This window comes from Thunnus albacares, chromosome 9, assembly GCF_914725855.1.
Source record: "Thunnus albacares chromosome 9, fThuAlb1.1, whole genome shotgun sequence".
Taxonomy (NCBI): Eukaryota; Metazoa; Chordata; class Actinopteri; order Scombriformes; family Scombridae; genus Thunnus; species Thunnus albacares.
Window position 1 is genome coordinate 1,092,093 of NC_058114.1, and position 24,017 is coordinate 1,116,109.

Consider the following 24,017-nt stretch of genomic DNA (forward strand, 5'->3'; position numbering starts at 1 on the left):
AGTGAAAAGAAACACAAGGAGCATTTTTAAAAAGTGCATAAATTGTGATCAGCATGTACACACAGATGTGTAGATAACAGAAGTTTATCTGAGGAGTTTTCTCTCAAAAAGGACACAGGATGCACATGTGCTCATCTGCCTTGTTTGTTGTGTTTGTGCTTTGTAAAGTTTTAAGCTCACTTATGTTCGGATAATATACAAAACTGTCAAGTAAGGTGGTAGGAAAGGCATTTCAAATGTACTGCTTAGATAATGCTGCCCTCTTTCCTGCTAGTTCAATAGTTGTACATTTTAGGAAACTCTCTTTTTAGTAAAAACATCTACTAATACTAATAAATCTTCAATCTCTTCTCCACGGTTAAAATGAAAAGTGGGACATCAGTTTCATCTCTTTGCGGCCAGTATGGAAACAGGTGCAGTTCATGTTTAGCTCAGCCAAGCACCACCAAAAGAACAAGATTAAAAGCTTAACATAGCCTGGACCAAATCTTTAGATGGAGACATGCTAGGCAAAATTAGGCTAGACATAGCCTCAGTGTGTGCCTCTCATGTATCAGCAGACATTCGGGTCACAGAGGTAACCATCAGTTTCTCTAAAGATAATTAACCAGCAATGTTTGAAAAACCCAGAGCTCGTTTAAAGACACTTCCTGCTGTTCTGACAGTATTTCCAGAATCCCCAAAGACTCTTTGAACCACCTGGATGACAAAATGTTTCACCTGCTGAATCATAAGACAGGTTTTTTCCCCAAGTTGCTCCTCTCTTTGTCTATCAAAACAAAGATGGCAGCCTATCAGCTACCTGGATAGGAAACAGAGTCACAATTTGGGAAACGTGTTAAAAATTCTTATCATGCAGCAAACTAAATGTTTTTTTATCCAGATCGTTCGAAGAGTCTTTAGGGATTCTGGAAATACTGTCAGAACAGCAGGAAGTGATTTTAAATGAGCCTCTGGTTTTTTCAAACATTGCAGATTAATTATCTTTTAGAGAAACTTATGGTTATCTCTGAGGCACAAACTGGGGATACAGCTAAACACAACCTGGACCAAATCTTTGATGAAGAAACGCTAGCAAAGCTATGAGCTGATATCCAACTAGGGAGAAGACAGAAAACAAGAGGATCATATATACACTTCCAGTTTCAGCTGCGTGCTTCCTCTGCTGGCAGCTATCAGCAGCTACTCCTTTATGCTAACGGATGTTTTCTCCGGAGCCTCTGACAGATGAAGACAGAGTGACAGGCCGGCTTGTGCTTGTGGAAATCATCAAAGCCTTTTTTAAAGTTTCCTGTTGCGTTAACGTGAGAGCGTTTGCAGTTTGTCAGCTAATCAGACTGTCAACAGGAGAGCTGCCGCAGGAAATGCTGAGCTGAGTGTGTTCATGTATGGAGGTGTTCCTCTGATGACAGCAGCAAGCAGAGCCAGATCCAGATAGAAAACATCCTGATGTTTACGGTCACAACAACCAAGGAGAAGGATGGAAATGTTACTACCTTATTAAATAAAGGAATACTTCACTGTTTTTCAGTCTCCACATATGGGAACTGGAGGTGGACATAAAGTAGACTTGTTGGGAAGCTGACTTTGAGGCTAATATGTTAGCATGCAAACATGTGCAGTATCTCTGTGAAGCCAAGTCCTTTAATTTCTTTACCGTCAAATTCCATTTATGTGCCCATTATTAATGATGTAACAAAGGTGTTTTTAATAGAATTTTAAGGGGATAATTAATGGATGTAATGTATTTTTAATGGGTTATATGCAAGAATTACCAGATTAAAATGGGCCAAAAAACATGAAACCTGTCATTTATACTATAAAAGGCCGTGTTTTTTCATTTAAGGTAAAAATTCTAGGCAAATTTTAATGGTTTTTGGTCCATTTTTACAGGTGTTACCCATTAAAACCACTTAATTCTTAATCCATGCATATAATCCATTAACAAATTACATTTGATAAAGTTATCCATTAATTATTCTTCTGTTTGTCAGAATTTGATAAATTAAGGTTCTTTTAAAAAGGTACCAATTAAGGGGTACATGTAATGTTATTTAAAGGTTTTTACTTCTTTGAAATAAGATGACGTCAGACAGATTTGGTATGTAGGCAGACAGACAGACAAAAAGATGTAAAGAAGGGGAAGTCATGTACTCCTTACAGTCTACTTCATTTGATAATTAAAGGCTTTGCAAATTAAGGTGCTTTAAGGGGTTGGGGTTTTCAAATGAATGGGCAAATGAATGGATCTTTGGCTATCCTATTAAACACTTTAATCTAAAGTAAGGGGTTTGTTAAGGGGAAAAATTAAGATAAATATGACATTTTTGTTTCATAGTTTTGCATTCCTCAAACAGTTTTTCTGCTGCCATTTGCTTTGGGGTTTATGTTTGAGCTAAGAGGCACCGCTAATTTGCTAATTTGATTCCAGACCTCTGAATCTCAAATTTGTTTCTCTATTACACCTGGTTCCCCTGGTAGGAAAAAAGAGCTTTGTGAGCAGGGTTAAAAATGTGGACATTATATTTTATGTGCTTTAAACATAACGACATAGTGTGCCAAAAATAGCTGAAAAAGAAAAATAGTGACAGAAAAATGGCCACAAAAATGCTGAAAGGTGTAGCTGTGATGTTTTTGCAGCTCTACATTAAGAAATAAAACTTAAATCAGCATATTTCCTTGAGCAACGTGACAAGCATTAACTGCTCCCAACAGCTTCTGTTTTGATGGAAAATACTCCCCCCAATAGAAAACAGGCAAACGTAGCTGCTAACTGCTTGCTAATTGGACAGATTAAAATGAGGACATTCACGAATAAAATCATGCAACGGATGCTTTTCAGTGTTATAAAAGTGGCCATTGTTTAATTTGTCCTCTGTTAGAACAATACATGCTATATCATGGATATAAGTTTCATATCTTTTCTTCCAGTACAGACATAAGTCCAAGCAGTGTTTAGCCTAGCTTAACATAGCCCAGATCCATATAAAGAGAAAACAAATCTTTTGTACTGAGATAAAATGAAGAAATTCATGATGCTTTGTCAAAAGAGTGGCCTTTGTTTAATTAGTCCTCCATTAAAACAGTACATGCAGTATTGTGATTGGACATTTTTTAGACAAACATTAGGCTTCCTCCAACACAGGTAAACTTTAGCATGCTAAATTATTAGCCATGAGGACACTGGCTGCATGGTGAAGCTGTTTGTTTCATAGTGTTGGGGTTGCATCTTATCTGGTACCTACCACACCCAAACCCAACAGGCCTGGACATAATAGCAAGTTTTTGAGTTCAGGTTTGGTTATTTTTTAATGTAAATTTCTCTCACTTTCTGACAGCATCATTGTTTCATGTGGTCTTTTGCAAAGCACAAAGAGATCGTAGCGATAGAGATGTGAAGTGTGAGGAATCGCTGGTTCCTGAAGGGAGTTTCTCATTCTGTATTCTCATTTCAAATATTTCTTCAAACGATCTCCTCGATGTTACTGAACACAGAAACTCAGGACTCTCCTGGATGATGTGATGATCCTACAAGTTTATATTCTGACACCAGTTCACAGTATTTACACTTCCTTTCTGACAAATCATGTTTTGTCCGTGAGAATACTACAATACCTATGAGCCTCAGCTGCTGTTGTCATGGAGAAGAAGCCATGGGCGAAAATTAGAGTGTAATGAAGTTAAAGTTGTAAATAAAATGCGTCACCATGGTTACTGAATTCACTTAAAGTGACCCAGAAATTTAAAGTGAACTGATTTAATCTCCAGATTGTAAAATCAGTTTTGTGGTACATATCAGAGAGACTAAGCATAAAAAAATTTCCGTCAATACTTTGTGTATTTGACTGGGGGGTTTTTTGCCTCTATAATCTGGGTTACATTCAGGTTTTGGCCCAACATTCACAATAAAATCAGTGAAGCATTCCTTTGTTCTCATATTGTTGGTATGATTGTTAACAGTGACAGTGGTTGGGTGTGTAAAAGAGTAATTTGGGGCCACATATACAATCCAGTTCAGGGCCACGAGGAGCCTGAGGCCCTGATACAAATATTCCAGTTTCTATATTCAGTCGTTCTCATCATTTTGTTCCTCTGGGCTTCAGTGTTCAGACAGACGAAGGAGAAGAGCTACTGAAGAAGAAGCCTCCTCAGTGATGGAGACCCGGGGAAAGACGGGAGGAGGAGTCTGTATGACTTCCCTCCTCCTGCCTCCTCTGTAGTTTCCACATCTCTACAGCGAGTCCTCTGCTGCCGCCACTGCCACCACTCAATCTACATGATGCTGCACTTCCCCTTCAGCTTGTCGGCTCGTTTCTGTTTTCCCGACCGCTTCCCGTCGATGCTCAGGCTCATGTCCCTCTTCTTCTCCAGTGCCAGCAGCTCCTGGAACAGTTCCTTCACATTGGAGTTCATCTTGGCTGACGTCTCCATGAAGGCACATTTCCAGGCACCGGCCTGAGCCTCGCCCTCCTTTGAGTCCACTTCACGCTGGGCTGTCTCGTCACTCTTGTTGCCCACGAGCATGATGGGAATGGACTCCATGTTGCCCTTGATGGCCAGAACCTGGAAGACATGAGATCAAGTCAGTCAGTATGTCTGGAAGGTTTCTATAAATGTTGTTTTCTGTAAATTAATAATGTATCTAAATTTTTGTAAAGCACTTTGTAAGATCTGGTTTTAGAAAAGTGAAATTCTTAACAGAATTTCTTGGCAACAGTCATGATATAGCAGATAAAAATCTTGTCAATCCTGTCCATCATTTAAAACAAGACAAAGTTTATGGAAGGTTTGACTTTACTTCAATAACTCTTCTACAACCTGTTTGTTGACACTAGCTGATTTCCAGAAAAGAAAATGTAAATTATTGTGTATTTCCATCCACTATCATTATGCATTCACTCAAGTCTGTTTCCATTGTACTTCATTGCATTTTGCTTTGGGCATTCTGTGGTTCTCTGCTCTTATGTTTCACCTGTACAAGTCAAATATAGAACTGCAACAATTAATCAATTAATCAACTCCATTGTGGGCTTTGGGGAACAGTGATCAACATTTTTCACCATTTTCTGACATTTTATGGACCAAACAACTAATTGACTAATCAAGAAAATAATGGACAAATGAATCAACAATGAAAATAATCATTAGTTGCAGCCCTAGTTACATATAGACGAGTCTGTGTTGTCCATCACTATGATGACAACTCACTTGTAAACCCTCATGTAAAGGATTTCACTTTTTAATTGCTTTTGCCAAGAAATCTGTCCAGGAGATCATGCTGAACCACTTTTATGTTGAAAATATAGTCATTGAATGCCATTAAAATAAAAGTTAATATCTACAAAAATGTAACCTTCAATTTTACTCTCATGAATCTCCATTAAATCCTCATGTTTCATTTTGTAGAGTTTCATTCTGTTTCTGCTCATCTGTTTCATTCATTATATAAAGAGCCTTCAGTCAATAATGTAGAAGTTCCTTTTTTATGCTGCCGCCATGTTGTGGAGCCGACATCTAAACATCCAGATGTTAAAACGAGAGGAGCTTATAGAAGTCAGGTCAGGACTTATTTATGGAACAGAGTCACAGATTTATAATGAATCGTTACTTTAATCATTACTTTAGTTATAAAATTGTCTTCGTATTCTGATGTGGACATTATTATTTTTTATTGTGGTGATGTGTTTTTGGATTTCAGGATTGTATTGTTTAGTCTTGATGTTGAATGTTTTGTGTTTCTTTATGTTTCTTTGTCTTTTAACATCTTGGGTCCATGTTGGAGATAACTGTTTCCACTTTCACATGTTATCCCTTGGATTTTTATTTTTGTGTCTGTTAATCCATACATAAAATCAATCAATCAAGAGTCCGAAGAGGAATAGGAGTCAGAAGAAGAAGAAAAGAGTTGAAAGAAGAAGAGTCAGAGTCAGATATTTTCTTCTGTTGGTGTAACCAGCTGCTCATTATGTCTTCCACAGTGTCATACGTCACAATATAAATCAGTTCTTTCATCACACAGTCTGCTGCTAAACCGAGGACTCAGACCTGTTGGTAGATGGGTTTGAGCTCCTCCAGTGATTGGCGGCTGGTGATGGAGTAGACCAGGATGAAGGCGTGGCCTTTGGAGATGGACAGGCGCTGCATGGCGGGAAACTGATGACTTCCTGTTGTGTCAGTGATCTGCAGCGTGCAGACACTCTTATCACAGCTGATCACCTGCAAAGACACCGCAGAGACAACAAGTACTTGTCAATAATTCAACATGTCTGTTATTCTCTCTGTTCATTGTGCAGGTAAAACTCTTGTCCCACCTGTCTGTACGTGTCCTCTACGGTGGGGATGTAGGTGTCTCTGAAGGTGCCTTTAACAAAACGAAGAACCAGCGAGCTTTTCCCCACCCCGCCGGCTCCGAACACCACCACCCGGTAGTCATTACTCTGCTCAGGCATTCTGGGAGTTGGAATCCACCTGCTGCTCTCAGTAGATCACCTGTATGCTGAGGAGACGAGAGAAGGAAAGGCTGAATCATAGTGAAGATTAAATAGAGATCAGTAAATGTGAAGTCATTTTAAGCCCGTATCCAGAATTTTGGGGTCATTCTGCAATACAACCGCACCCCTTAAGAAATGGTTTGCCTGGCCACCATAGAACTTTTCTTTATTCATTTGACTGTACAATTATATTTTCTGTAAATTTTGAACTGAATGTCTTAATTTTTTCACGCTTACAATTATTTTACCCATTTCTAATCATGTAATTAAGGTATATTATTATATATTATATATAGGACATTAAGGGGATAATTAATGGATAAATAAACAGATTATGTATGTATTAATCTATTTGCATGATTTAAGAGCTTTTTTTTAAATACTAAGCTATCCCTTAGTTTTTTAACCTCAAAATTATCTTTTTGAGACCCACTTTAGTTTTTATTAATTCCTGCTATTTGGCACATTTTAAGGGTCTTTACCCATTAAAAACCCTTAAAGCTTCACTGATAACTCATAAAAGCACTCACTATAAAATAAACCATTATTTAGAGATTAACCATGCAAGGACTAACCTATTAAAGCTATAGTGTGAGACTTTTACATATAAATAAACATCCATTACATTCAAGACCTTGCCGAACGAGTTCACACAGTGTTGATTAAGCCTCTCACTGCCAGATAAATCTCTCTGTATTTCTCAGTATACAGAGTTTTTAAATCTGATGTCTGTGGCGACATTCCCGCACTGGTGCACCGGTAGTGCCAAAGTTTCCCAGAATGCATTTTGCACCATGATGATGATGATGGCTGTTGTAATTTTCACTGTAGGACTGTTAATTTGTCACTTTATTAAATTTTAATACTTTTCCAGGTGAGAAAGTAACATTTAGATTCCCAATATGTGGTTAGTTAATCCCAGTAAAGCCTATTTGGGAATTAGCACCAATATTTTCAGTAACCATAGAGCATGCTCACCAGAGACTTCCGCCAGCCAAGCCAGCTAACTTCCAGTTTAGCTCTCTGCTAACTTGAACAGGGAGAAAATAATTTAATCATGCGGCTCTTCTAGACTTTCCAAATGTTATCGGACCGAGTCATTTCGCCGGGGTTGTGTGATGCTCAAAACAATTTATCCACCATTTTACTGTCGCAACAGTAGCGATGGAGTAGGCTACGGCAGAGCCTACGACATAACCACGTGTTGACAGTGTTTTTGTAATTACTCTCACTGCCAGAAGGGGGAAACAAAAGTTCTGCGCTGCTGATTTAAATACTTGAATACTGACTATGAAACTCTTGAAATCAGTAAAATTATTTCAGAGCTTTAACATAAAACCAACCAAAAACATCCCAACCTTAATCACACCTTAAAGTAATTATTAATGGATTTGTCAAATATTCCAAATGAGTGTATAAAGGGTAAAGTTATATAACTACTTGGGCTATTTGTTACTTTAGAGTTATTTTTTCAGGTGTGTTTTCTGAGGCAAATTAAGGGTATTTTAAAGAATTGTTGTTTTACAATTGCACCACATCTCGTGAAATATAATCGATGTGGAAAATACTGTAAATACTGATAATAACTAAATAAGATGAAAAAATAGTAAATATCTACAAACGCTGTAAAAGCCAGGGTGAAAGGGAATGTAGTCAATGAGCAGAAAATCCGATCACACGACATGTTCAAGCGGAAACACACAAATGATCTGAATGTAATTAGTCTGAGTGCCATCAACAGTAACTGGTAAATGAAAACCACTCTGGTGTTTGTATTGTGAGAGAGGCAGCAGAGTCCTTCAGCCGGACGCCCAACCTGCTTCAAATGCAGATCATCTCCATCTCAATGAGCATGAACTGTAATTACTGAGAGTGTCAGTGCTCCAGGCTGCAGTCCAGTCCGCCTGTTGGGTGTCTCAGTATCCACTGTTATCAGGACCACCAGCCAACGGTTCACTAGCTTCTACAACTCAATCTCAATCTCTAGTTCAGCTTTTCTTTCAACAATCTTTCTGAAAAACAACAGGAGTCTCAAACCAAATTCAAACTAGGGACGTTGTGGTTATGTTGCATGTGCTGTAACCATTCAGCTCGCAGGGCGTTCCTCTCCACTACAGCAGCTGCCGTTATTTTAACGAAGTTAAACTACATTTTCGTTGTGCGCACGGAAACAAACCATTGGTGGAAAATACGTACATTTACTCAAATACTGTAATTTAGTAAAAAGTACAACTTTGAGGTAACTTTGAGATGAGTATTTCCATGTGATGCTACTTTCTACATTTCAGAGGGAAATATTGTACTTTCTACTCCACTACATTTATTTGACAGCTTTAGTTACTTTTCAGATGAAGATTTGACACAATGGATAATATAACAAGCTTTTAAAATACAACACATTGTTGAAGATGAAACTAGTGGTTTCCAACCTTTTTGGTTTTTGAAGTCTTAAACGGTTCTGATTAGCAGCTAAAACATTTTGTTTGATGTTAGCTAACAATTCATTTTAGCGACTGTTTGATTCGGGTTAGCTGAAGTTTGTTAATGCTAGCTAACATCTCATTTAGCCACTTTTAGACTTAGTAATGTTTCTGTTTAGCAGCTAAAACAGTCTGGTTCTGGTTAGCTAACAGTTCAAAATTAGTGACTGTTTGGTTCAAGTTACATGGTTCTGTTAAGCAGGTAAAACAGTTTGGTTCAACATTTTGGTCCAGATTAGCTGACAGCTGTGATTCTATTAATAAAAACTTCCCTCCCAGTATAAAACACTTATGGGTTGGAAATTGAAGGGTTAAGGTGCAGACAAATGTACTGACTGGGATAGTATATAATGTTCCAGTCTTGTATTCTATAAACTCTAAAAAAGACTTGTTGTGTTTTAAGCTGTAGGCTGTAAATATGATCAGAAATGGTTTCTGTAGGAAGACAGTGAGTGATGAATAATTACTGCTGTGATGAGTGTTTGTGGTGCAGCTGTTGCTCCGTGACATTTAAATCTTCAGTGATGTAAAACACGTGGACACTGCAGCCGTCCTCTCTGAACTCTCAGAGTGTGTTCAGAGATAATGTGATGAATGGGAATGAATCAAAAAAGATATAACAAAGGCCTTGGGGAGTTTCCCAGCATGCCGAGCTGCGTTCCCCCCAGAATGACTAACGAGCATTGATTACAGCTTTGCATCTCATTAAAGAGGAGAGCTGATAAAACCCAGAGAGGCTGAGGAGTTCAACACCAACACAAGGCATATCACACTCTGACGCACAATATTATATTTAGTTTCGAAAACATGAATGATTTCTCATCATTCACCTTCAACATTTTAAACTGAAAAATAGAAGCAACATTACAAGCATTACTCACACACAGACCTGCTGGGAATTATATGATATAAAATCCAAAGAACTTTGTATTTTAAAAAATAAGGATTCAAATCAAGACAAACTGAGAAATCAATCACTGTCAACTGAAATGAACCGTTTCCAAAGCAGAACGCCTAATAATAACATAAAGCTTCTAGAGATAGAAGGGAACAAAGACAAATAGACAAGGTCCCCTAGCCAGAAATCAAACCATGGCGGTGGTGGTTATGCGGTATTCTCCTTAACCATTAGGCTGCCCAGTTACCCCTATTAAAAGCTAATTACACACTAAAATTCTGCTAACTCCCTCCTTGCATATTTTTAAAAATGTAACAAAGAACTGGAGGGCGACTGACCACCACTCAGTGTAGATTAACTGAGTTTAACTGAGATTACCTTTATTATTATTCCACAACAAACACAATAAAAGAAACATACACACTAAGAAGGAAAAGGCAATCCAGGACATAGTCCACACATGGCACACATCCTTTATAAAATACACTAAACTACTACACAACAGCGTCCAGCAGTGCTCCTGGAGTACAAAGATTCAATGTGAGAGAAGACACAATGCAGCCCAGAAATATACACAATACCATACTTTCCACTGTGCAGCACTGACTACAGTACTGCTGTGAGTACCAGGAGTTTTTATGTGCAGGACATACACACCCGCCCTCTTTGTGCTGCTGTGTGTTATAGAGAGCGATGGCTGATGGGATAAAGGAATTTCTCGCTCTGTTACTTTTGCAGCTGGAGGCCTGAAGACGTGGGCCTGATGGGAGGGGCTGAAGCTCACTGAACAGGGTGTCGTGAGTGCAGTAGCAGGTTTTCAGTCTTTGACACGGACCAGGTTTGGTAGATGTCAGTAAGGCTGTCTTGCTTAGTGCTGTATATTATTCCAGCAATACTCACAATTTTGCTGAGCAAGTCCTTCCGTGCTGCATCAGCGTTACCATGCCAACAGAGGATGCAGAATGTCATAACACTCTGAACAAAAAGGAATCAAAGAAGGCTAGCTTTCATAACCAGCCATGAGCTAACGTTAGCCCAAGTGTGCAGCAATCAGTGTTCCCAGTAAGCTGGCGTTAGCTTGGCTCAGAGGTAGTGGGGCGTGTTCCCAGAGCGTGAAAGGCAACAACCTGCACTCCTTATTTGGAAGGTCAAGGCTTCAATTGACCAACAGCTGCACCTCTGGGCTTGAAACCAACATGTGACATCACACCTCGCTTCGTCAATCTTTATATACAGGCTGGTTTTAACAAGGTTATTGAACTTTTTTTGTGGAAAAATATATTTGACATAAATCGCTATTTCAAACAGGGTGTTTTTTACATTTATTAAAACATGTATGGAGGGGATCTTTATTCATCCTCGGCGTCCTCTTCATCACATTCTTCATATATATTATAAATCCATTATATTTGTGTCATCTTGTTTGTTCATGCTGTACTTCTGTAATTTGGGTTCTGTTCTGTACACACATCTATTTCCTGTCTGCCCATCCCGCAGATCCCTTCTCTGTTGCTCTTCCTGAGCTTTCTTAAAGGGGTTTTTAGGGAGTTTTTCCTTATTTGAATATCTAAGGACAGGATACTGTATTGCTGTACAGACTGTAAAGCCTCTTAAGGCAAATTTGTGATTTGTGATACTGGACTATACAAATAAAATTAACTTGACTTGACTTTCACTTTTGCGCAGAAGATATTAGATCCATCTAGTTGGCACAAGTTATCTTGTGGGCAAAACATCCTGTGAGCACAAGATCTTTTAGCAGCTCTGTAGGATTTACTGTAAAGTTGGTGTTTAATTTTTCCTTTTTATGTGACGGTGTAAAATGTACATTAAGACTAGTGGATAGAAATGTCTTCCAGACTGAACTTGCTACCTCAACACATGATGCTTTTGTTAATATGACAGAAATATGAAACTGCAGATAGAAATTTCAGATCTGCTGTCAGAGCAGCTTCTCCCGCTGACGTCACCACTTCTTATCTCAACGACAAATTTAGAGCAGTGACTAATCAGCAGCTCCTTAATCAATCTGTACAACACACACACACACACACACACACACACACACACACACACACCTGCCTCCTGATAGCATCCTTTGTGTTTCTTGATGTAACCATGGGAGCCTCTGAATGTTCTTCGTGTGTGTGTGTGTGTGTGTTGCCATGGTGACAGGGCCCGGAGGAGAGCCGGTGACAGAGACAGACAGCAGAGATTTATACGCTCGGAGGGGAGTGCAAACATGTCATCATCGGCAGGGCCGTCGTCATGGTTACTTCCTGCCCACATCATCTGAGGTCACTTCCTGTGCGGAGGCAGGCAGCAGGGAAAACACCACACCGACTGAACCCACAGAAATAAATCTGGTTTCATCACAAGTACAGAAGGAAAAATTTGAATTTAACCAAAACTGAGACTGCACTGAGTTTAAAAAGAAATATAAGATTATAATCATCATGAACTGTCTGCCTCATACAAGATTAAAAAGCTGAAAATAAGAATAAATATTTAGGACTAAAAATCTAATGTTCATGAAACATCAGAACACTGAACAAATTTACTTCTTAATAGGGCTGCAACTAATGATTATTTCATTATTGATTAATCTGATGATTATTTTCTCCAGTAATTGTATTGTCTATAAAATGTCTATAAAATATAAAAGAGAAAAAAGCCTGTTGTAATTTCTTAACGCTCACGGCTTTTAAGTCTGATTGACAGTCCAAAATCCAAAGATATTCAGTTTACTATCATGTTGACACATAAAAGCTTCAAATTCTCACATCTGAGAAGCTGCATTGACTGAATATTCTATATATATATGTATCGTTGCAGCTGTAGTTCTGGCTTCATGCAAGATGCTCTCATACAAACAGATTAATTCTTAAAAGGCACCAACGAGTGATTTCAGAGAATTTGTGGCGTTCACCTGGCGTTTATTAGAACTTTCTTTGAGGCAGGAACAAAATTCACAAGTTATACGAGTCATGAGCAGACGATCTGACACAGAAAAACACTCATCTGGCCTGAAATCATGGAGTCTTCATCTGAATGAATTTAGAGTTTAAATATGATCAACTAAAATATAAACTGAAACAAACTTGTTCTTCATCATCATGCTGCCAGTTTCCTGATATGCAGTTTACTCTTTGGGAATATTGTTGTGATTGAAACTCGCCCACAAACGGAGCAGAACCAGAATCAGCAGCTTCACGTCTTGAGTCTGAAGCATCTTAAAGTAGCCGCTAGTTGCTCCAACCGTTCAAAAAGCCTCAACTTCTCTCGCAATCATTGTTTTCAGTGAGTCATTCTGGTCTCAATCTCTACATTCAAGCTCTCTATAACTGTACTGGTGGTCATTTCGGAAATTACTGCTCTGTTAATAAGATTTAAAGACTTAGTAGCTTTACTGTCTGTCATGCGGGCGTTGATTGACAGCTGTGATTGACAGTTAGCTCACCTGCTGCTCTCAGGCTCAGACTACAGGAGATAAGGAGAATCTTCACAGCTGTTCTTCTCTGTCATCTCAAACATGCACACACACTACAAAATTTGAAAATAATGTTGCATCACACACTACAGGATATTATTAAGATTATCGTGCAAGAGGGAGCGACGCACCACCTCACATGATCTCATCTCATGGGGAAACAGATGTAAACAAAAGAATGAAGGTGCAACAACTTGCTTTAGTTTGGATGAATCAGTGTTTGGGGAGAACTGGTGGTGAGATTTTAACTTTCAGTCTTAATATCTGTCAACAGTAGTATGCTAACTAACGTTAACCTCAAGGGCTAAAATGTTTACGGTGTTGCTAAATGTTAATGTTTAGCAACACCGTCGGCTGCCTAACGTTAGCTTGTAAAGCTATTAGCTTTTGTGGTCCCGCTCAGAGAGCATCGACATAATCATCCAGATTTTAAATCCTAAATATCGAACATAGGAACAACAGGAAGAGCAGGTCGTCCACTAATCAGAAGGTCGGTGGTTCGATCCCCGACTCCTCCTGTCCGCATGTTGATGTGTCCTCGGGCAAGAAACTGAACCTCAAATTGCTCCTGATGGTTGATGTTACTTGATTCTGATACCTGCCGTTAGTACAGTTTATGCAAACCAACGGGTGACGTCACATCTGTCTTTATAAGTGTTCTGTGGGCGGAGCAGGTCGCCTTATATCGACGTTATAGAGGCGTCGATGATGCTAATGAGGAAATCTTTAGGAATGTTCAGCTCCTCATTAACAGGCGACTTTTATCAGGCTGAAACCAGAGATTTAATACAAGTTGGTCATGTGAGGAGAGTTTGTGGGAACAGTCGCAGGAGTCTAAAATCAGAACTTCAGACTGAAATAAAAAGCAGGCAGATCACACACACACACACACACACGCACACACACACACATACACACACACGCACACACACACACACACACACACACACACACACACACTGTGATGTTTTCTGCTGGGAGGCTGCAGGTCCAGGGGGATCCAGGCTTTATCAGAGCTAGAGACAAAACACTGTGTGTGTGTGTGTGTGTGTGCGTGTGTGCGTGCGTGCGTGTGTGCGTGTGTGTGTGTGTGTGTGCGTTTGTGTGTGTGTGTGTGTGTGTGTGCGTGTGTGTGTATGTGTGTGTGTGTGTATGGCGTGCTATGACAGGCTGCTGCTATTTCACACCTTCACTTAAACTTCTCACTTTATTCTCTCTCTCACTGATCATCTCCACCTTTTATATTCTTCTCTTCATCTTCAACCCTTCAGTCTGTCTGTTCTGCTCTGATTATGACTTTATGATCAGTGGAAATCCACACAGAACTCAACTCTGGTGAACTCTGACACACAAATTAACATCTTTGACCAACTGTAGACCATTTTGACAGAGTTGAACTTTTATAAAAATGTAAATAACATTTGTACTGACGACACTGGACATGTAATAATCTTTACAACAAAACAAGACTAAAGTAAACACAGCAGGAAGGTCTGAATATCAGTTTTTTAAAAAACAACTTTCAGTTAATACAAAAAAATGATACTTTTACTGCAATAATTAACTACATCAAGCTCATAATACTTATGTACTTTTACTGTAGTAGGATTTTTCTTGCTGGACTTTTACTTGTAATGGAGTATTTTTACATCGTTGTATTGGTACTTCTACTACAGTAAAGGATCTGAGTACTTCTTCCATCACTGCTCCAAATGAATCGTTCGTTCTGAAAACCAACCAGAGTTCCTCTTCAACCAGACTGAACAACACAGGGAGGAAAACTGTCTATAGATTTCTGTCATATTTCACATCAACTCATGTACAAATCAGTCCTCAGATCAGCTCAGAGATGTGTTAAACATAAGGTGTGTTTCCATCCACCCTTTTTTATATGTTGCACATTAATGCATATAAAGTATATTTTCACTTCTTTGATAAACTTCAGATTTTAAAAACTTCATTTTTTAAAATCACATCAGCACAACCTTTTTGCCCCTTTCTGGCATTATGGGTTATTGTTTTTTCATGTCTTATTATTTGTACAAATAATTTAATTAAATGAAACTCACCAAGGTTTGAAAGGTGTAAATATACTGTATATACATACACACAGATACAGTACATCACACTGTTATGGTGACTGGTTTTATTTTACACTAATATTCTTGCTTCTTCTTATATGATTTATTGTATATAAATATAAACTAATATTCCTATAATACTGTTACTTTATGTATTTTACCGTCATTTTCTAAAACCCTCTAATATTCCTGTTGACTCTGTTGATAATATTTGACTGCAGTAACAGACTGTGGTGCTCTCTGGCGTCACGACACTCAACATTTTAATGCAACACACACACACACACACACACACACACACACACACAGCTGACCTGCTGCTTTGTTCTTGTTTCAATCAGCTGCAGACTCTCATTATCTCCTCACATCATGTTAATCAGTCTGACTCCGCTTGATAGTAAAGATGGGGCGGGCACGCGCACAAGCGGGCACGCGCACCCAGTAGCTTAAGTGCTACTAAGTGCGTGTGTGTGTGTGTGTGCGCGCGCACACACATACACACTGATGGAAATAGCCCCGGAGGCACCGAGCCGGTCGCAGAAATCAGACCGACTGTGGAGATGCGGCGCGGGGCAGCTGTCTCTCCGCTCCCCGCTGACGGAGCCTGAGTGTCGGCGTGTGTGTCGGTGATGTGGCCGGTGTGGACTCACCGTGTCTCCGCGGATCCTCTCAGTCTGTGTGCGGGGTTTGTCTACTCCGGAGCGGCTTTGAGCATCCTGAACCCTCCGCTCTCTGACTCACAGCATCATCATCACCATCATCATCATCAGACCTGCTGCTGATCAGCACACATCAGCCCTCCTCTTCCTCCTTCTCCTCCTCCTCCCTCCATCACCATCACCTCCTTTCTATGCTCCGAGCAAGACTTCCGCTCCGGTTTTTTTGGTATATTTTCAGAATAAAAGCCTATTTTCTACAAACCTAAAGCAGTGGTTCCCAACCTGGGGGTCGGGACCCCCAGGAGTCACTGGATTAATCTAAGGGGTCGCAAAGTGAAGGACGGGATAGGACAAAAGAAAAATAAACATATTTCTTACACACTTTTTAAAACTTTCCTCAAATGTTTGCTTTATTTATAATGAATTACTGTATTTTATCTTCTCCATTCTCTAAAAATTATTTAAATAAAATAAAACAATGATACATTTAAGGAATATTATAATATACAGACGGTTTGGGTCCACTTGTCCTCTTAGAGGGAACGGTCACTGCTAATCAATACAAAGTAGTTGTGAGTGATCAGCTTTATCCTATGATGAAACATTTCTATCCTGATGGGAGTGGTCTCTTCTAGGATGACAATGAATGGTTTGATGAGTATTAAATGATGTGAATCACCTTCACAGTCACCAGATCTCAACCCAGCTGGACACCTATGAGAGATTTTGGACTGATGTGTCAAAGCAGCAAATGAGGAAATACCTTTCGGAAGAATGATGTTCATCCCTCCAGAAGAGTTCAGAAACTGTAGAATCAATAACAAGGAGCACTAAAGCTGTTCTGGCAGCATGTGGTGGCCCAACACCTTACTGAGACACTTAATGTTGGTTTTCCTTTCATCTCCCATCTGTAATTAATAACAAGTCCTCTTTCATTTAACTAGTTGACAACGCAACGAGGGGTCACAGGTCAAAAAGGTTGGGAACCACTGATCTAAAGAACTCAAACGGTGTTAAACATTCATTTTTGGCTTAAAAATTCAAACAACTGTATCAAATATACATTCATATAAAAAGACAGAGAGAGAGAGAGAGTATGAATATGGTTGTTTTGGTTGTTAAGAGACCGTACTGATACTGCTGGACCACCATGGGACCTTATTTCAGAAAAAATATGTACAGTAGTTGATGGCGAGAGACAAATCATTTTTTGATCCTGTTTGAATTGCGCCATGAATTACACATATGATGTTTGTCAATTTATATCACCACAAAAAGTAACCTGTTTTAAAAATGAAGCATTAAGCAGTAAGCCAGTCAGCGGCAGAGTAGGCCGTGTCTTGTCAAGAAAAGCAGTGGGATCCATAATAACACCAACATGTATCTTACCTGTTTTATCCAGCGATTCTTTGTCCTTTTATCAGCCAGGAAGCAAAAGAACAAGCAAGACTCGAAACACACAGGCATCGCGTTAACGTTTGTGGAAAGTTATGACATCACTAATGCAACTTTTGGGTGTGTAGTCTTGCTAATTATGTATTTTCACAATCTTAAACTTTGACAGTTTTACGACAAATTGTGACTTTCTTGACTTGCAAAATTATCTTTTAAGTTGATAAATATTATATGTGTAATTCACAGCACAATTCAAACAATCAAAAAATTGTCTCTTGCTGTTGAAACCGTACATATTTCATTCATTTGATATTTTATTTTGAAGGCCATAAACATAACCGGAAGTTTATGTTCAGCTTCCATCCTGGCATCCTGGCATCTCATCATCCTCCTCCTCCTCCTCATCCTCATCCTCCTCCTCCTCCTCCTCACCTTCACCTCCATCAGCGTCACAGACACGTCATCAAAAGAAAAAAAAGAGTAGAAATAGAAAAAAATTATATTTTGATCAAATATTACATATAAGTCCTTTTAGATCACATTACATTGTAAAAAAAAAAAGTTATTTCACAGAAATTTATATTATTTTACAGTTTTTTTTGTTTTTTCTACATTAAGTGTAAATGCCATAAAAACACAGTAAATTATTTTTACTAAAAATATTCACCATAAAATAAAGGCTGTAATCTGTAAATTAATATAATGGAATATTATAGGATTTTTTACTATTACTGAATGTAAAATTAAGGCAACTTTCTGTTTTTACTTTAAATTTGATGTAAAAAAAAGTTTTTAAAAAAAGTTTAAAAAGTCAAATAACAGTAAAAAAAAACCTTTAGTTATTCTACAAAGATTTTTTTTAAAAATACAGATATTTACTGTAGACATTATCTGCATTTTTACAGTCCAACTGTTGTAAAATAAAAACCAAAAAAACATAAAATATTGCTAGAATGCTAAATAAATGTGCACAAAAAAATGAAAAACATTGCAGAAATACCTTAAAATTACCTAATTTAAATAATTGTTTTATACAGTATTCTTTTGTAAATTCATAGAATTATCCAATTTATCCTTAAGACTGTCCCATCAAAGCACAAATTTCTGGATGTAAAACACAAAAAAAATATGTAAAATTGTATTCAAATTATCCTCCTTTAACACCCATTAATGGTATCTTGAGAGCTTTAGGCTTTAATTGTATGTGATTATTTCATCTATTTACAGTAAATTCCTGGTAAAAAATATTGGTTTGATACTGTACAAAAAATAGGATCATGTGAAAATGGCTTACAAAAACATGCTTTTAATAATCATTACCTTATATAAACATTATCTGAAAGTAATTACAAGCAACTATCCAATATATCTACACACTTTTCCAATTAATGTATGAGATTTACTGTATATAAATAGTATTAAGAGGAATATTTTTTATATATTGTGTGTACACTGCCATCATTCTTCAGAACCTGCCACAGCTGTGAGTACTGTAGCTCCCTCAATTTGTTTTGTGCATTGCATTGTGGGAGAATATTATCCATCAATAGCACACACAAAAATAAACCAAAAGTCAATTTTGTCACTTTTCTATTATGAACACACTAAACATTTAAACCTGCTGTATACTGAATGAGTGATCCAACTGTGGTGAATGACGAATGAGCAGAATACGCTGAATGAAACTTAATGACTCTTTTGTCCACTCTACTGCTGTGTTTTTTAGATATATATTGTATAGTCTGAATATACGTTCATATTTCTATCTCCAGTGGATTGGAAATGTGTTTTACTTCTTTAGGGGTGATGTCAATCAAAGACAGTCTATACAGGCTCACACACTGCTAAGTAGAGGGGCCTCTAGGGGCCTTTAAACTGGGAGAAGGAATTTAAAAATATATTGTTATGACCCGGCCTAAGAGAACTGACACTCCCTCTCCCCAGCTGCCAAAAAAAAGCAGCAACAAGGGATTTTGCAGCCTTTAAATGTTTATTTCATAGTTGTGGTTTCAGGGTGAGTTAACAGCAAAACAACAAATAAAAGGGAACTAAAGATAATCAACCTAAAATTACCTATTTAAACATAAAGAAACAAAAATACAAATCGCTGACATAACTCCTGACTTAACAGAAACAGGAGGAAAGATATTTTAAAAAATGCCATCCACCCCTACAGAAACTGGGCTGTTAAATATATTTACAAAGTTATTTACAATACTGTACACAGTGGGTCAGAGACGCAGAACAACAACAGCAACAACAATAACAATAGATACATGAGTAGCAACAGCAGGAACAGCAGAAGAAGGACATCCCCACGTCAGTGCAGTCCATGGGGTTTCCTGCGGATGAGAAAGCACAAAGAACAAATTAGTAACATGCATTAATGGTAAATGAATACATACAGATGGAGAGGAGGAGAGAGGAGCTCAGTGCATCAATGGAAGTCCCCCGGCAGTCTAGGCCTATAGCAGCATAACTAAGGGCTGGTCCAACTATAAGCTTTATCAAAAAGGAAAGTTTTAAGCCTATTCTTAGAGAGGGTAGAAAGGGTGTCTGCCTCCCCAGACCGAATCTGGAAGATGGTTCAACAAGAGAGGAGCCTGATAGCTGAAGGCTCTGCCTCCCGTTCTACTTTTGGAGACTGTAGGAACCACCAGTAAGCCTGGATTCTGGGAGGGCAGTTTACTAGTGGGGTAATAGGGTACTATGAGCTCTCAATACAGTATTCTTTTGTAAATTCATAGAATTATCCAGTTTATCCTTAAGGCCGCCCAATCAAAGCACAGATTTCCAGATGTCATCTATTTACAGTAAATTCCTGGTAAATACTGGTTTTATACTGTACGAAAAATAGGGTCATGTGAAAATGGCATACAAAAACATAATTTCAATAATCATTACTTCATATAAACATTATTTGAAAGTAATTACAAGCAACTGTCTACGGATTTTTCCAATTAATGTATGAGATTTATTGTATATAAATAGTATTTGACAGTAATTACAAGCAACTATCCAATATATCCGTCTGACACTCTTAACATCGTAATAAATGATGTGTATATAGGAGGTTTCTGACTTTTCGGTTGTTATCCAGTAAAATTTACTTTGGTTTTGTGTAGTAAAAACTTAGAGTGAAGCTCATCAAAGGGCCCAGAAATGTAGTTTAATCATTAATTATTGCATTTTGATATTTTATCCTTAATTCTTTTTCTCTTTGTTTTGTAGTTGCCTTTCCATCCCTCGTTATTTTATTCATTGCAATTCTTCTCATCTTGTCTTGAGTTTTTAGGATTGTTATGTGGAGAAATCAGGCACAGAAAGTGAAGAATATCTTTATTTAGGCTCGTGTGCAGGCTGAGCTAAACTGAACTGAACAGAGCAAAACTAAACAACACACCAAACCTGAACTGAAAACCAAGACTTAAATACAATCTGAACTAATGAAACAATAAGGAACAGGTAGCAAGACACAAAGGCAGGCTGGAGGCTGATTGGCTGGGGGAGACACAGGGAACAGGGCTGAGACTGATTCATTAAGTCTAATAAAATGAAAATGTTGAAAGGTATTGTTTGGTATGTCTCCTACATGAAACATCCCATCATACTATGACCAGGAGTTAATCAACCTGCCATTTGGCCGTGACACAGATGTCATTAATAAAGGTGCTGTTAATAATAATGGGTACTCCTTAGTCTGACATTTTCAGCTTAAATCAGTTGCTACAGTTGACAAGACGCCATCTATACATGCTGAACTCTGACCTCTCAACATTATAAGTAATAAGAGGAAACAACTTTCTGTTTTCTCATGATAACAGATAACAGCTTCTGTAGTGTAAATATCAATTAAATATTTTATAAAAAATATTGTACTTTCCTAATGTGCAAATAAACATAAATAAATCTACACATCTGTTCATGTGTAAGTGAGTTTTTAATATTTTAATGGTCTTTTTTTCATTAAAGAACAAATAATGAATATCGCCACTTTTAATTGCTTCAGGTTCATTATTTCTAAAAGATGTTGAAACAATCCAGCGATCTGAAATCTGAAAAGTACAAACAATCTCCAGGAAACAGTTTAACTGAGAGGCGTTCAGGGGAGTCCAGACTTAAAAGTGGTGACTAATGTTTCAGGTCCTGAACTGAAGATGGAAACTGTTTTAAATTAGCTGCTGTTACAGAACAAAACTGAATCATTGAGGAAATGATGCCCAAAGGTTAATATAACAATAAAATCAAATAAATGTTTATTAGACGTCACATATGAATGTGCTTACAGGCACATTAGTATCAACTTACAACCAAAAAACTGATCACAACCAGGATACAATAAAAACCTCATCAGAATTTATACTTGTGCTTGTATGAATGCACTCATTGACTGGATAACTACAGCTGTGTTTCTTTTCTGACCTTTGACTTCCAAACAAAACTTTGATCACAAACTGAACTCTTAAATTCTCGTGTTTTTAGTTGATATGTTTAAAAAGCAGACTGGACTTTCAGAAAGAGGAAGAGCAGTAATATTAAAGTGTGACGCTGCCTGTACACTGACCTCGTGCTCTTGTTAATGTTACATAATGTAAACTGTGGAGCTCTCAGGATTGAATGATCAATAACTGATTGATTGTTGTCAAACGATGCTTTCAGAAAAACAGAAGTGTGGATAAAAACAACCTGACTGAAATGTTTTCTGTTTATCTGAGATTTATTTTTCTTCTTCTCTGCTGGATGTTTCTGTAAATCACACTGAGGTAAAAAGTGTGAACAGCAGGAAACAAACAGAATCCTCAGGCTCCCTCTAGTGGTGAGTTAGAGAACAACAGACAGGAAACAACAAAACACAAACTGAACAGATTGACCACACAGGAGAACAAAAGACTGGACTGAAAATATTCAAGACCAATTAAAACATATTTTCTTCTTGTCTGTGAAGATTCAGGTTCATGAGGGTCACAGTAAATCAGGTCACTGAGACAAGAGCATCTGGAGATTCTTGAAGATGTTTCATCCAAAAGGCTTCCTCAGTTCTGACTGGCAGTGGCGGCTGATTAATGAGAGGCGCTGTGGCGCTGCCCCGTTCCATTTATCCAGAGAAAAAGGCTATTAAAACATGTTAAACATAAATTAATTATATATTACCAATTATATATGAAATAAAAATGTTTATTTTTACTCTGTGTCTCACAGCTATGCCAGCATTTATTAAAAATGTGTTTTTTAAATTGCATTTGGTTAATTTGGTGTGAATAAATACACTTCCTGAGTGAGGGCCAAATGATGTGATGTATGTGAGTATGTGAGTGATGTAATGTGTATGTAGGTCCTTCAACTTTTGGCAAGCAGGTGATCTGACGCTGCTCTCTGATTGGTTGCATCACTCTCCATTTTTATTGGTAGCGTATAGACCACACGGGTTTCCAACCAACGGTATCAGCGAGATGCGTGCAGGTGGATTTTCTGTTTTTTAGAGAGCTAACGTTCCAAATGTTACGCACATCACAAGCATCTGTGCAGCAGTCAAACAGCAGGAATTATATGCTAATGATACTTTATTTTCACCCAACTGTTATTTTATTGTTTTCATGCTAACATCACTTGTGTGAGGGGGCGGGGCTTCTGTGCTGCTGGTTGATGGTTTGGGACACACTCAGCACTCAACTTTTCACGACCTGTAAAGCTAACGTTGTGTAGTCTGTGTTACGAAAAACTGGAAAACACCAAATCCAGCCCTACGACGCAGGGGACTACAATGGTGGGGTCGTGTTGTTTGAGGTACTGGTGAGGCAATCCAGGAAGTCATATTGGAATTACAGATTAATGCATTTAAAGATATAATATGCAGGATTTCCCTAAAAAAAAACCAATGTATAGACTGTATAATCCCTCTCAATCATCACGTATAACCCACTTGAAGTGTGTGTCTATGTGTATCTACAGAGACTCTGCCGTCTGCCTGTAAATTATTATTTTCTTATTATTTTTCTGTGTTCTGGATGTTTCTGGGCATCAACCTTTGGGCAGCAGGTGTGTAGCTCTCAACTAATAACAGCGCAGGGTGCGAGGTCAGGACTTGTAGCATAGACCAGGTAACATCTCTCCTCTGCTCCGCTCTGCTCTCTGTCTCTGTGTCATGGATGTATAAAGAGCAGCAGGTCTGTGTGTCTGTTGACTGAGGGCGGAGCTGAGCTACACACACACACACAGAGCAGAGAGGCCACAGCGGACAGGAAGAAGCTCTGCATTCACACTAAATCTGGTAAGGAGGCGCTTTCCTGCAGTGTTGTGTGGGGGTGTGGGCGTATTTATTTGTACTTAGGAATGTAACCACCACAATCAGAAAATAAAGTTTTATTTCTCTGCTTTGTTCTTGCCATCACTCCTTTCATTCACTCTCTAGCTCACTCGACCACCGCTGCTCTCTCTCTCTCTCTCTCTCTCTCTCTCTCTCTCTCTCTCTCTCTCTTTCTCTCTCTCTCTCTCTTTAATGGAAAAAAACAGCATTGACAAAAAG

At 38.3% G+C, this 24,017-nt stretch overlaps 1 protein-coding gene across 3 annotated transcripts; it reads right to left on the bottom strand.

The window, feature by feature from the left end:
- Positions 1-3,787: 3,787 nt before the first annotated feature.
- diras1a (DIRAS family, GTP-binding RAS-like 1a) lies at positions 3,788-16,315 on the bottom strand. Of its 3 annotated transcripts, none has more exons than XM_044362251.1 (4): positions 16,091-16,315; positions 6,312-6,496; positions 6,046-6,216; positions 3,788-4,563 (listed from the first exon to the last, which is right to left on the bottom strand). In XM_044362251.1, the coding sequence occupies exons 2-4, from the start codon at positions 6,447-6,449 to the stop codon at positions 4,273-4,275; spliced, it is 600 nt and encodes a 199-aa protein (XP_044218186.1). In that variant the 5' UTR covers positions 6,450-6,496; positions 16,091-16,315; the 3' UTR covers positions 3,788-4,272. The 3 variants fall into 3 exon arrangements, with proteins under 3 accessions (XP_044218186.1, XP_044218188.1, XP_044218187.1); XM_044362253.1 differs by lacking the exon at positions 16,091-16,315 and adding an exon at positions 15,755-15,896; XM_044362252.1 differs by lacking the exon at positions 16,091-16,315 and adding an exon at positions 9,439-9,528.
- Between the last annotated feature and the right edge of the window lie 7,702 nt (positions 16,316-24,017).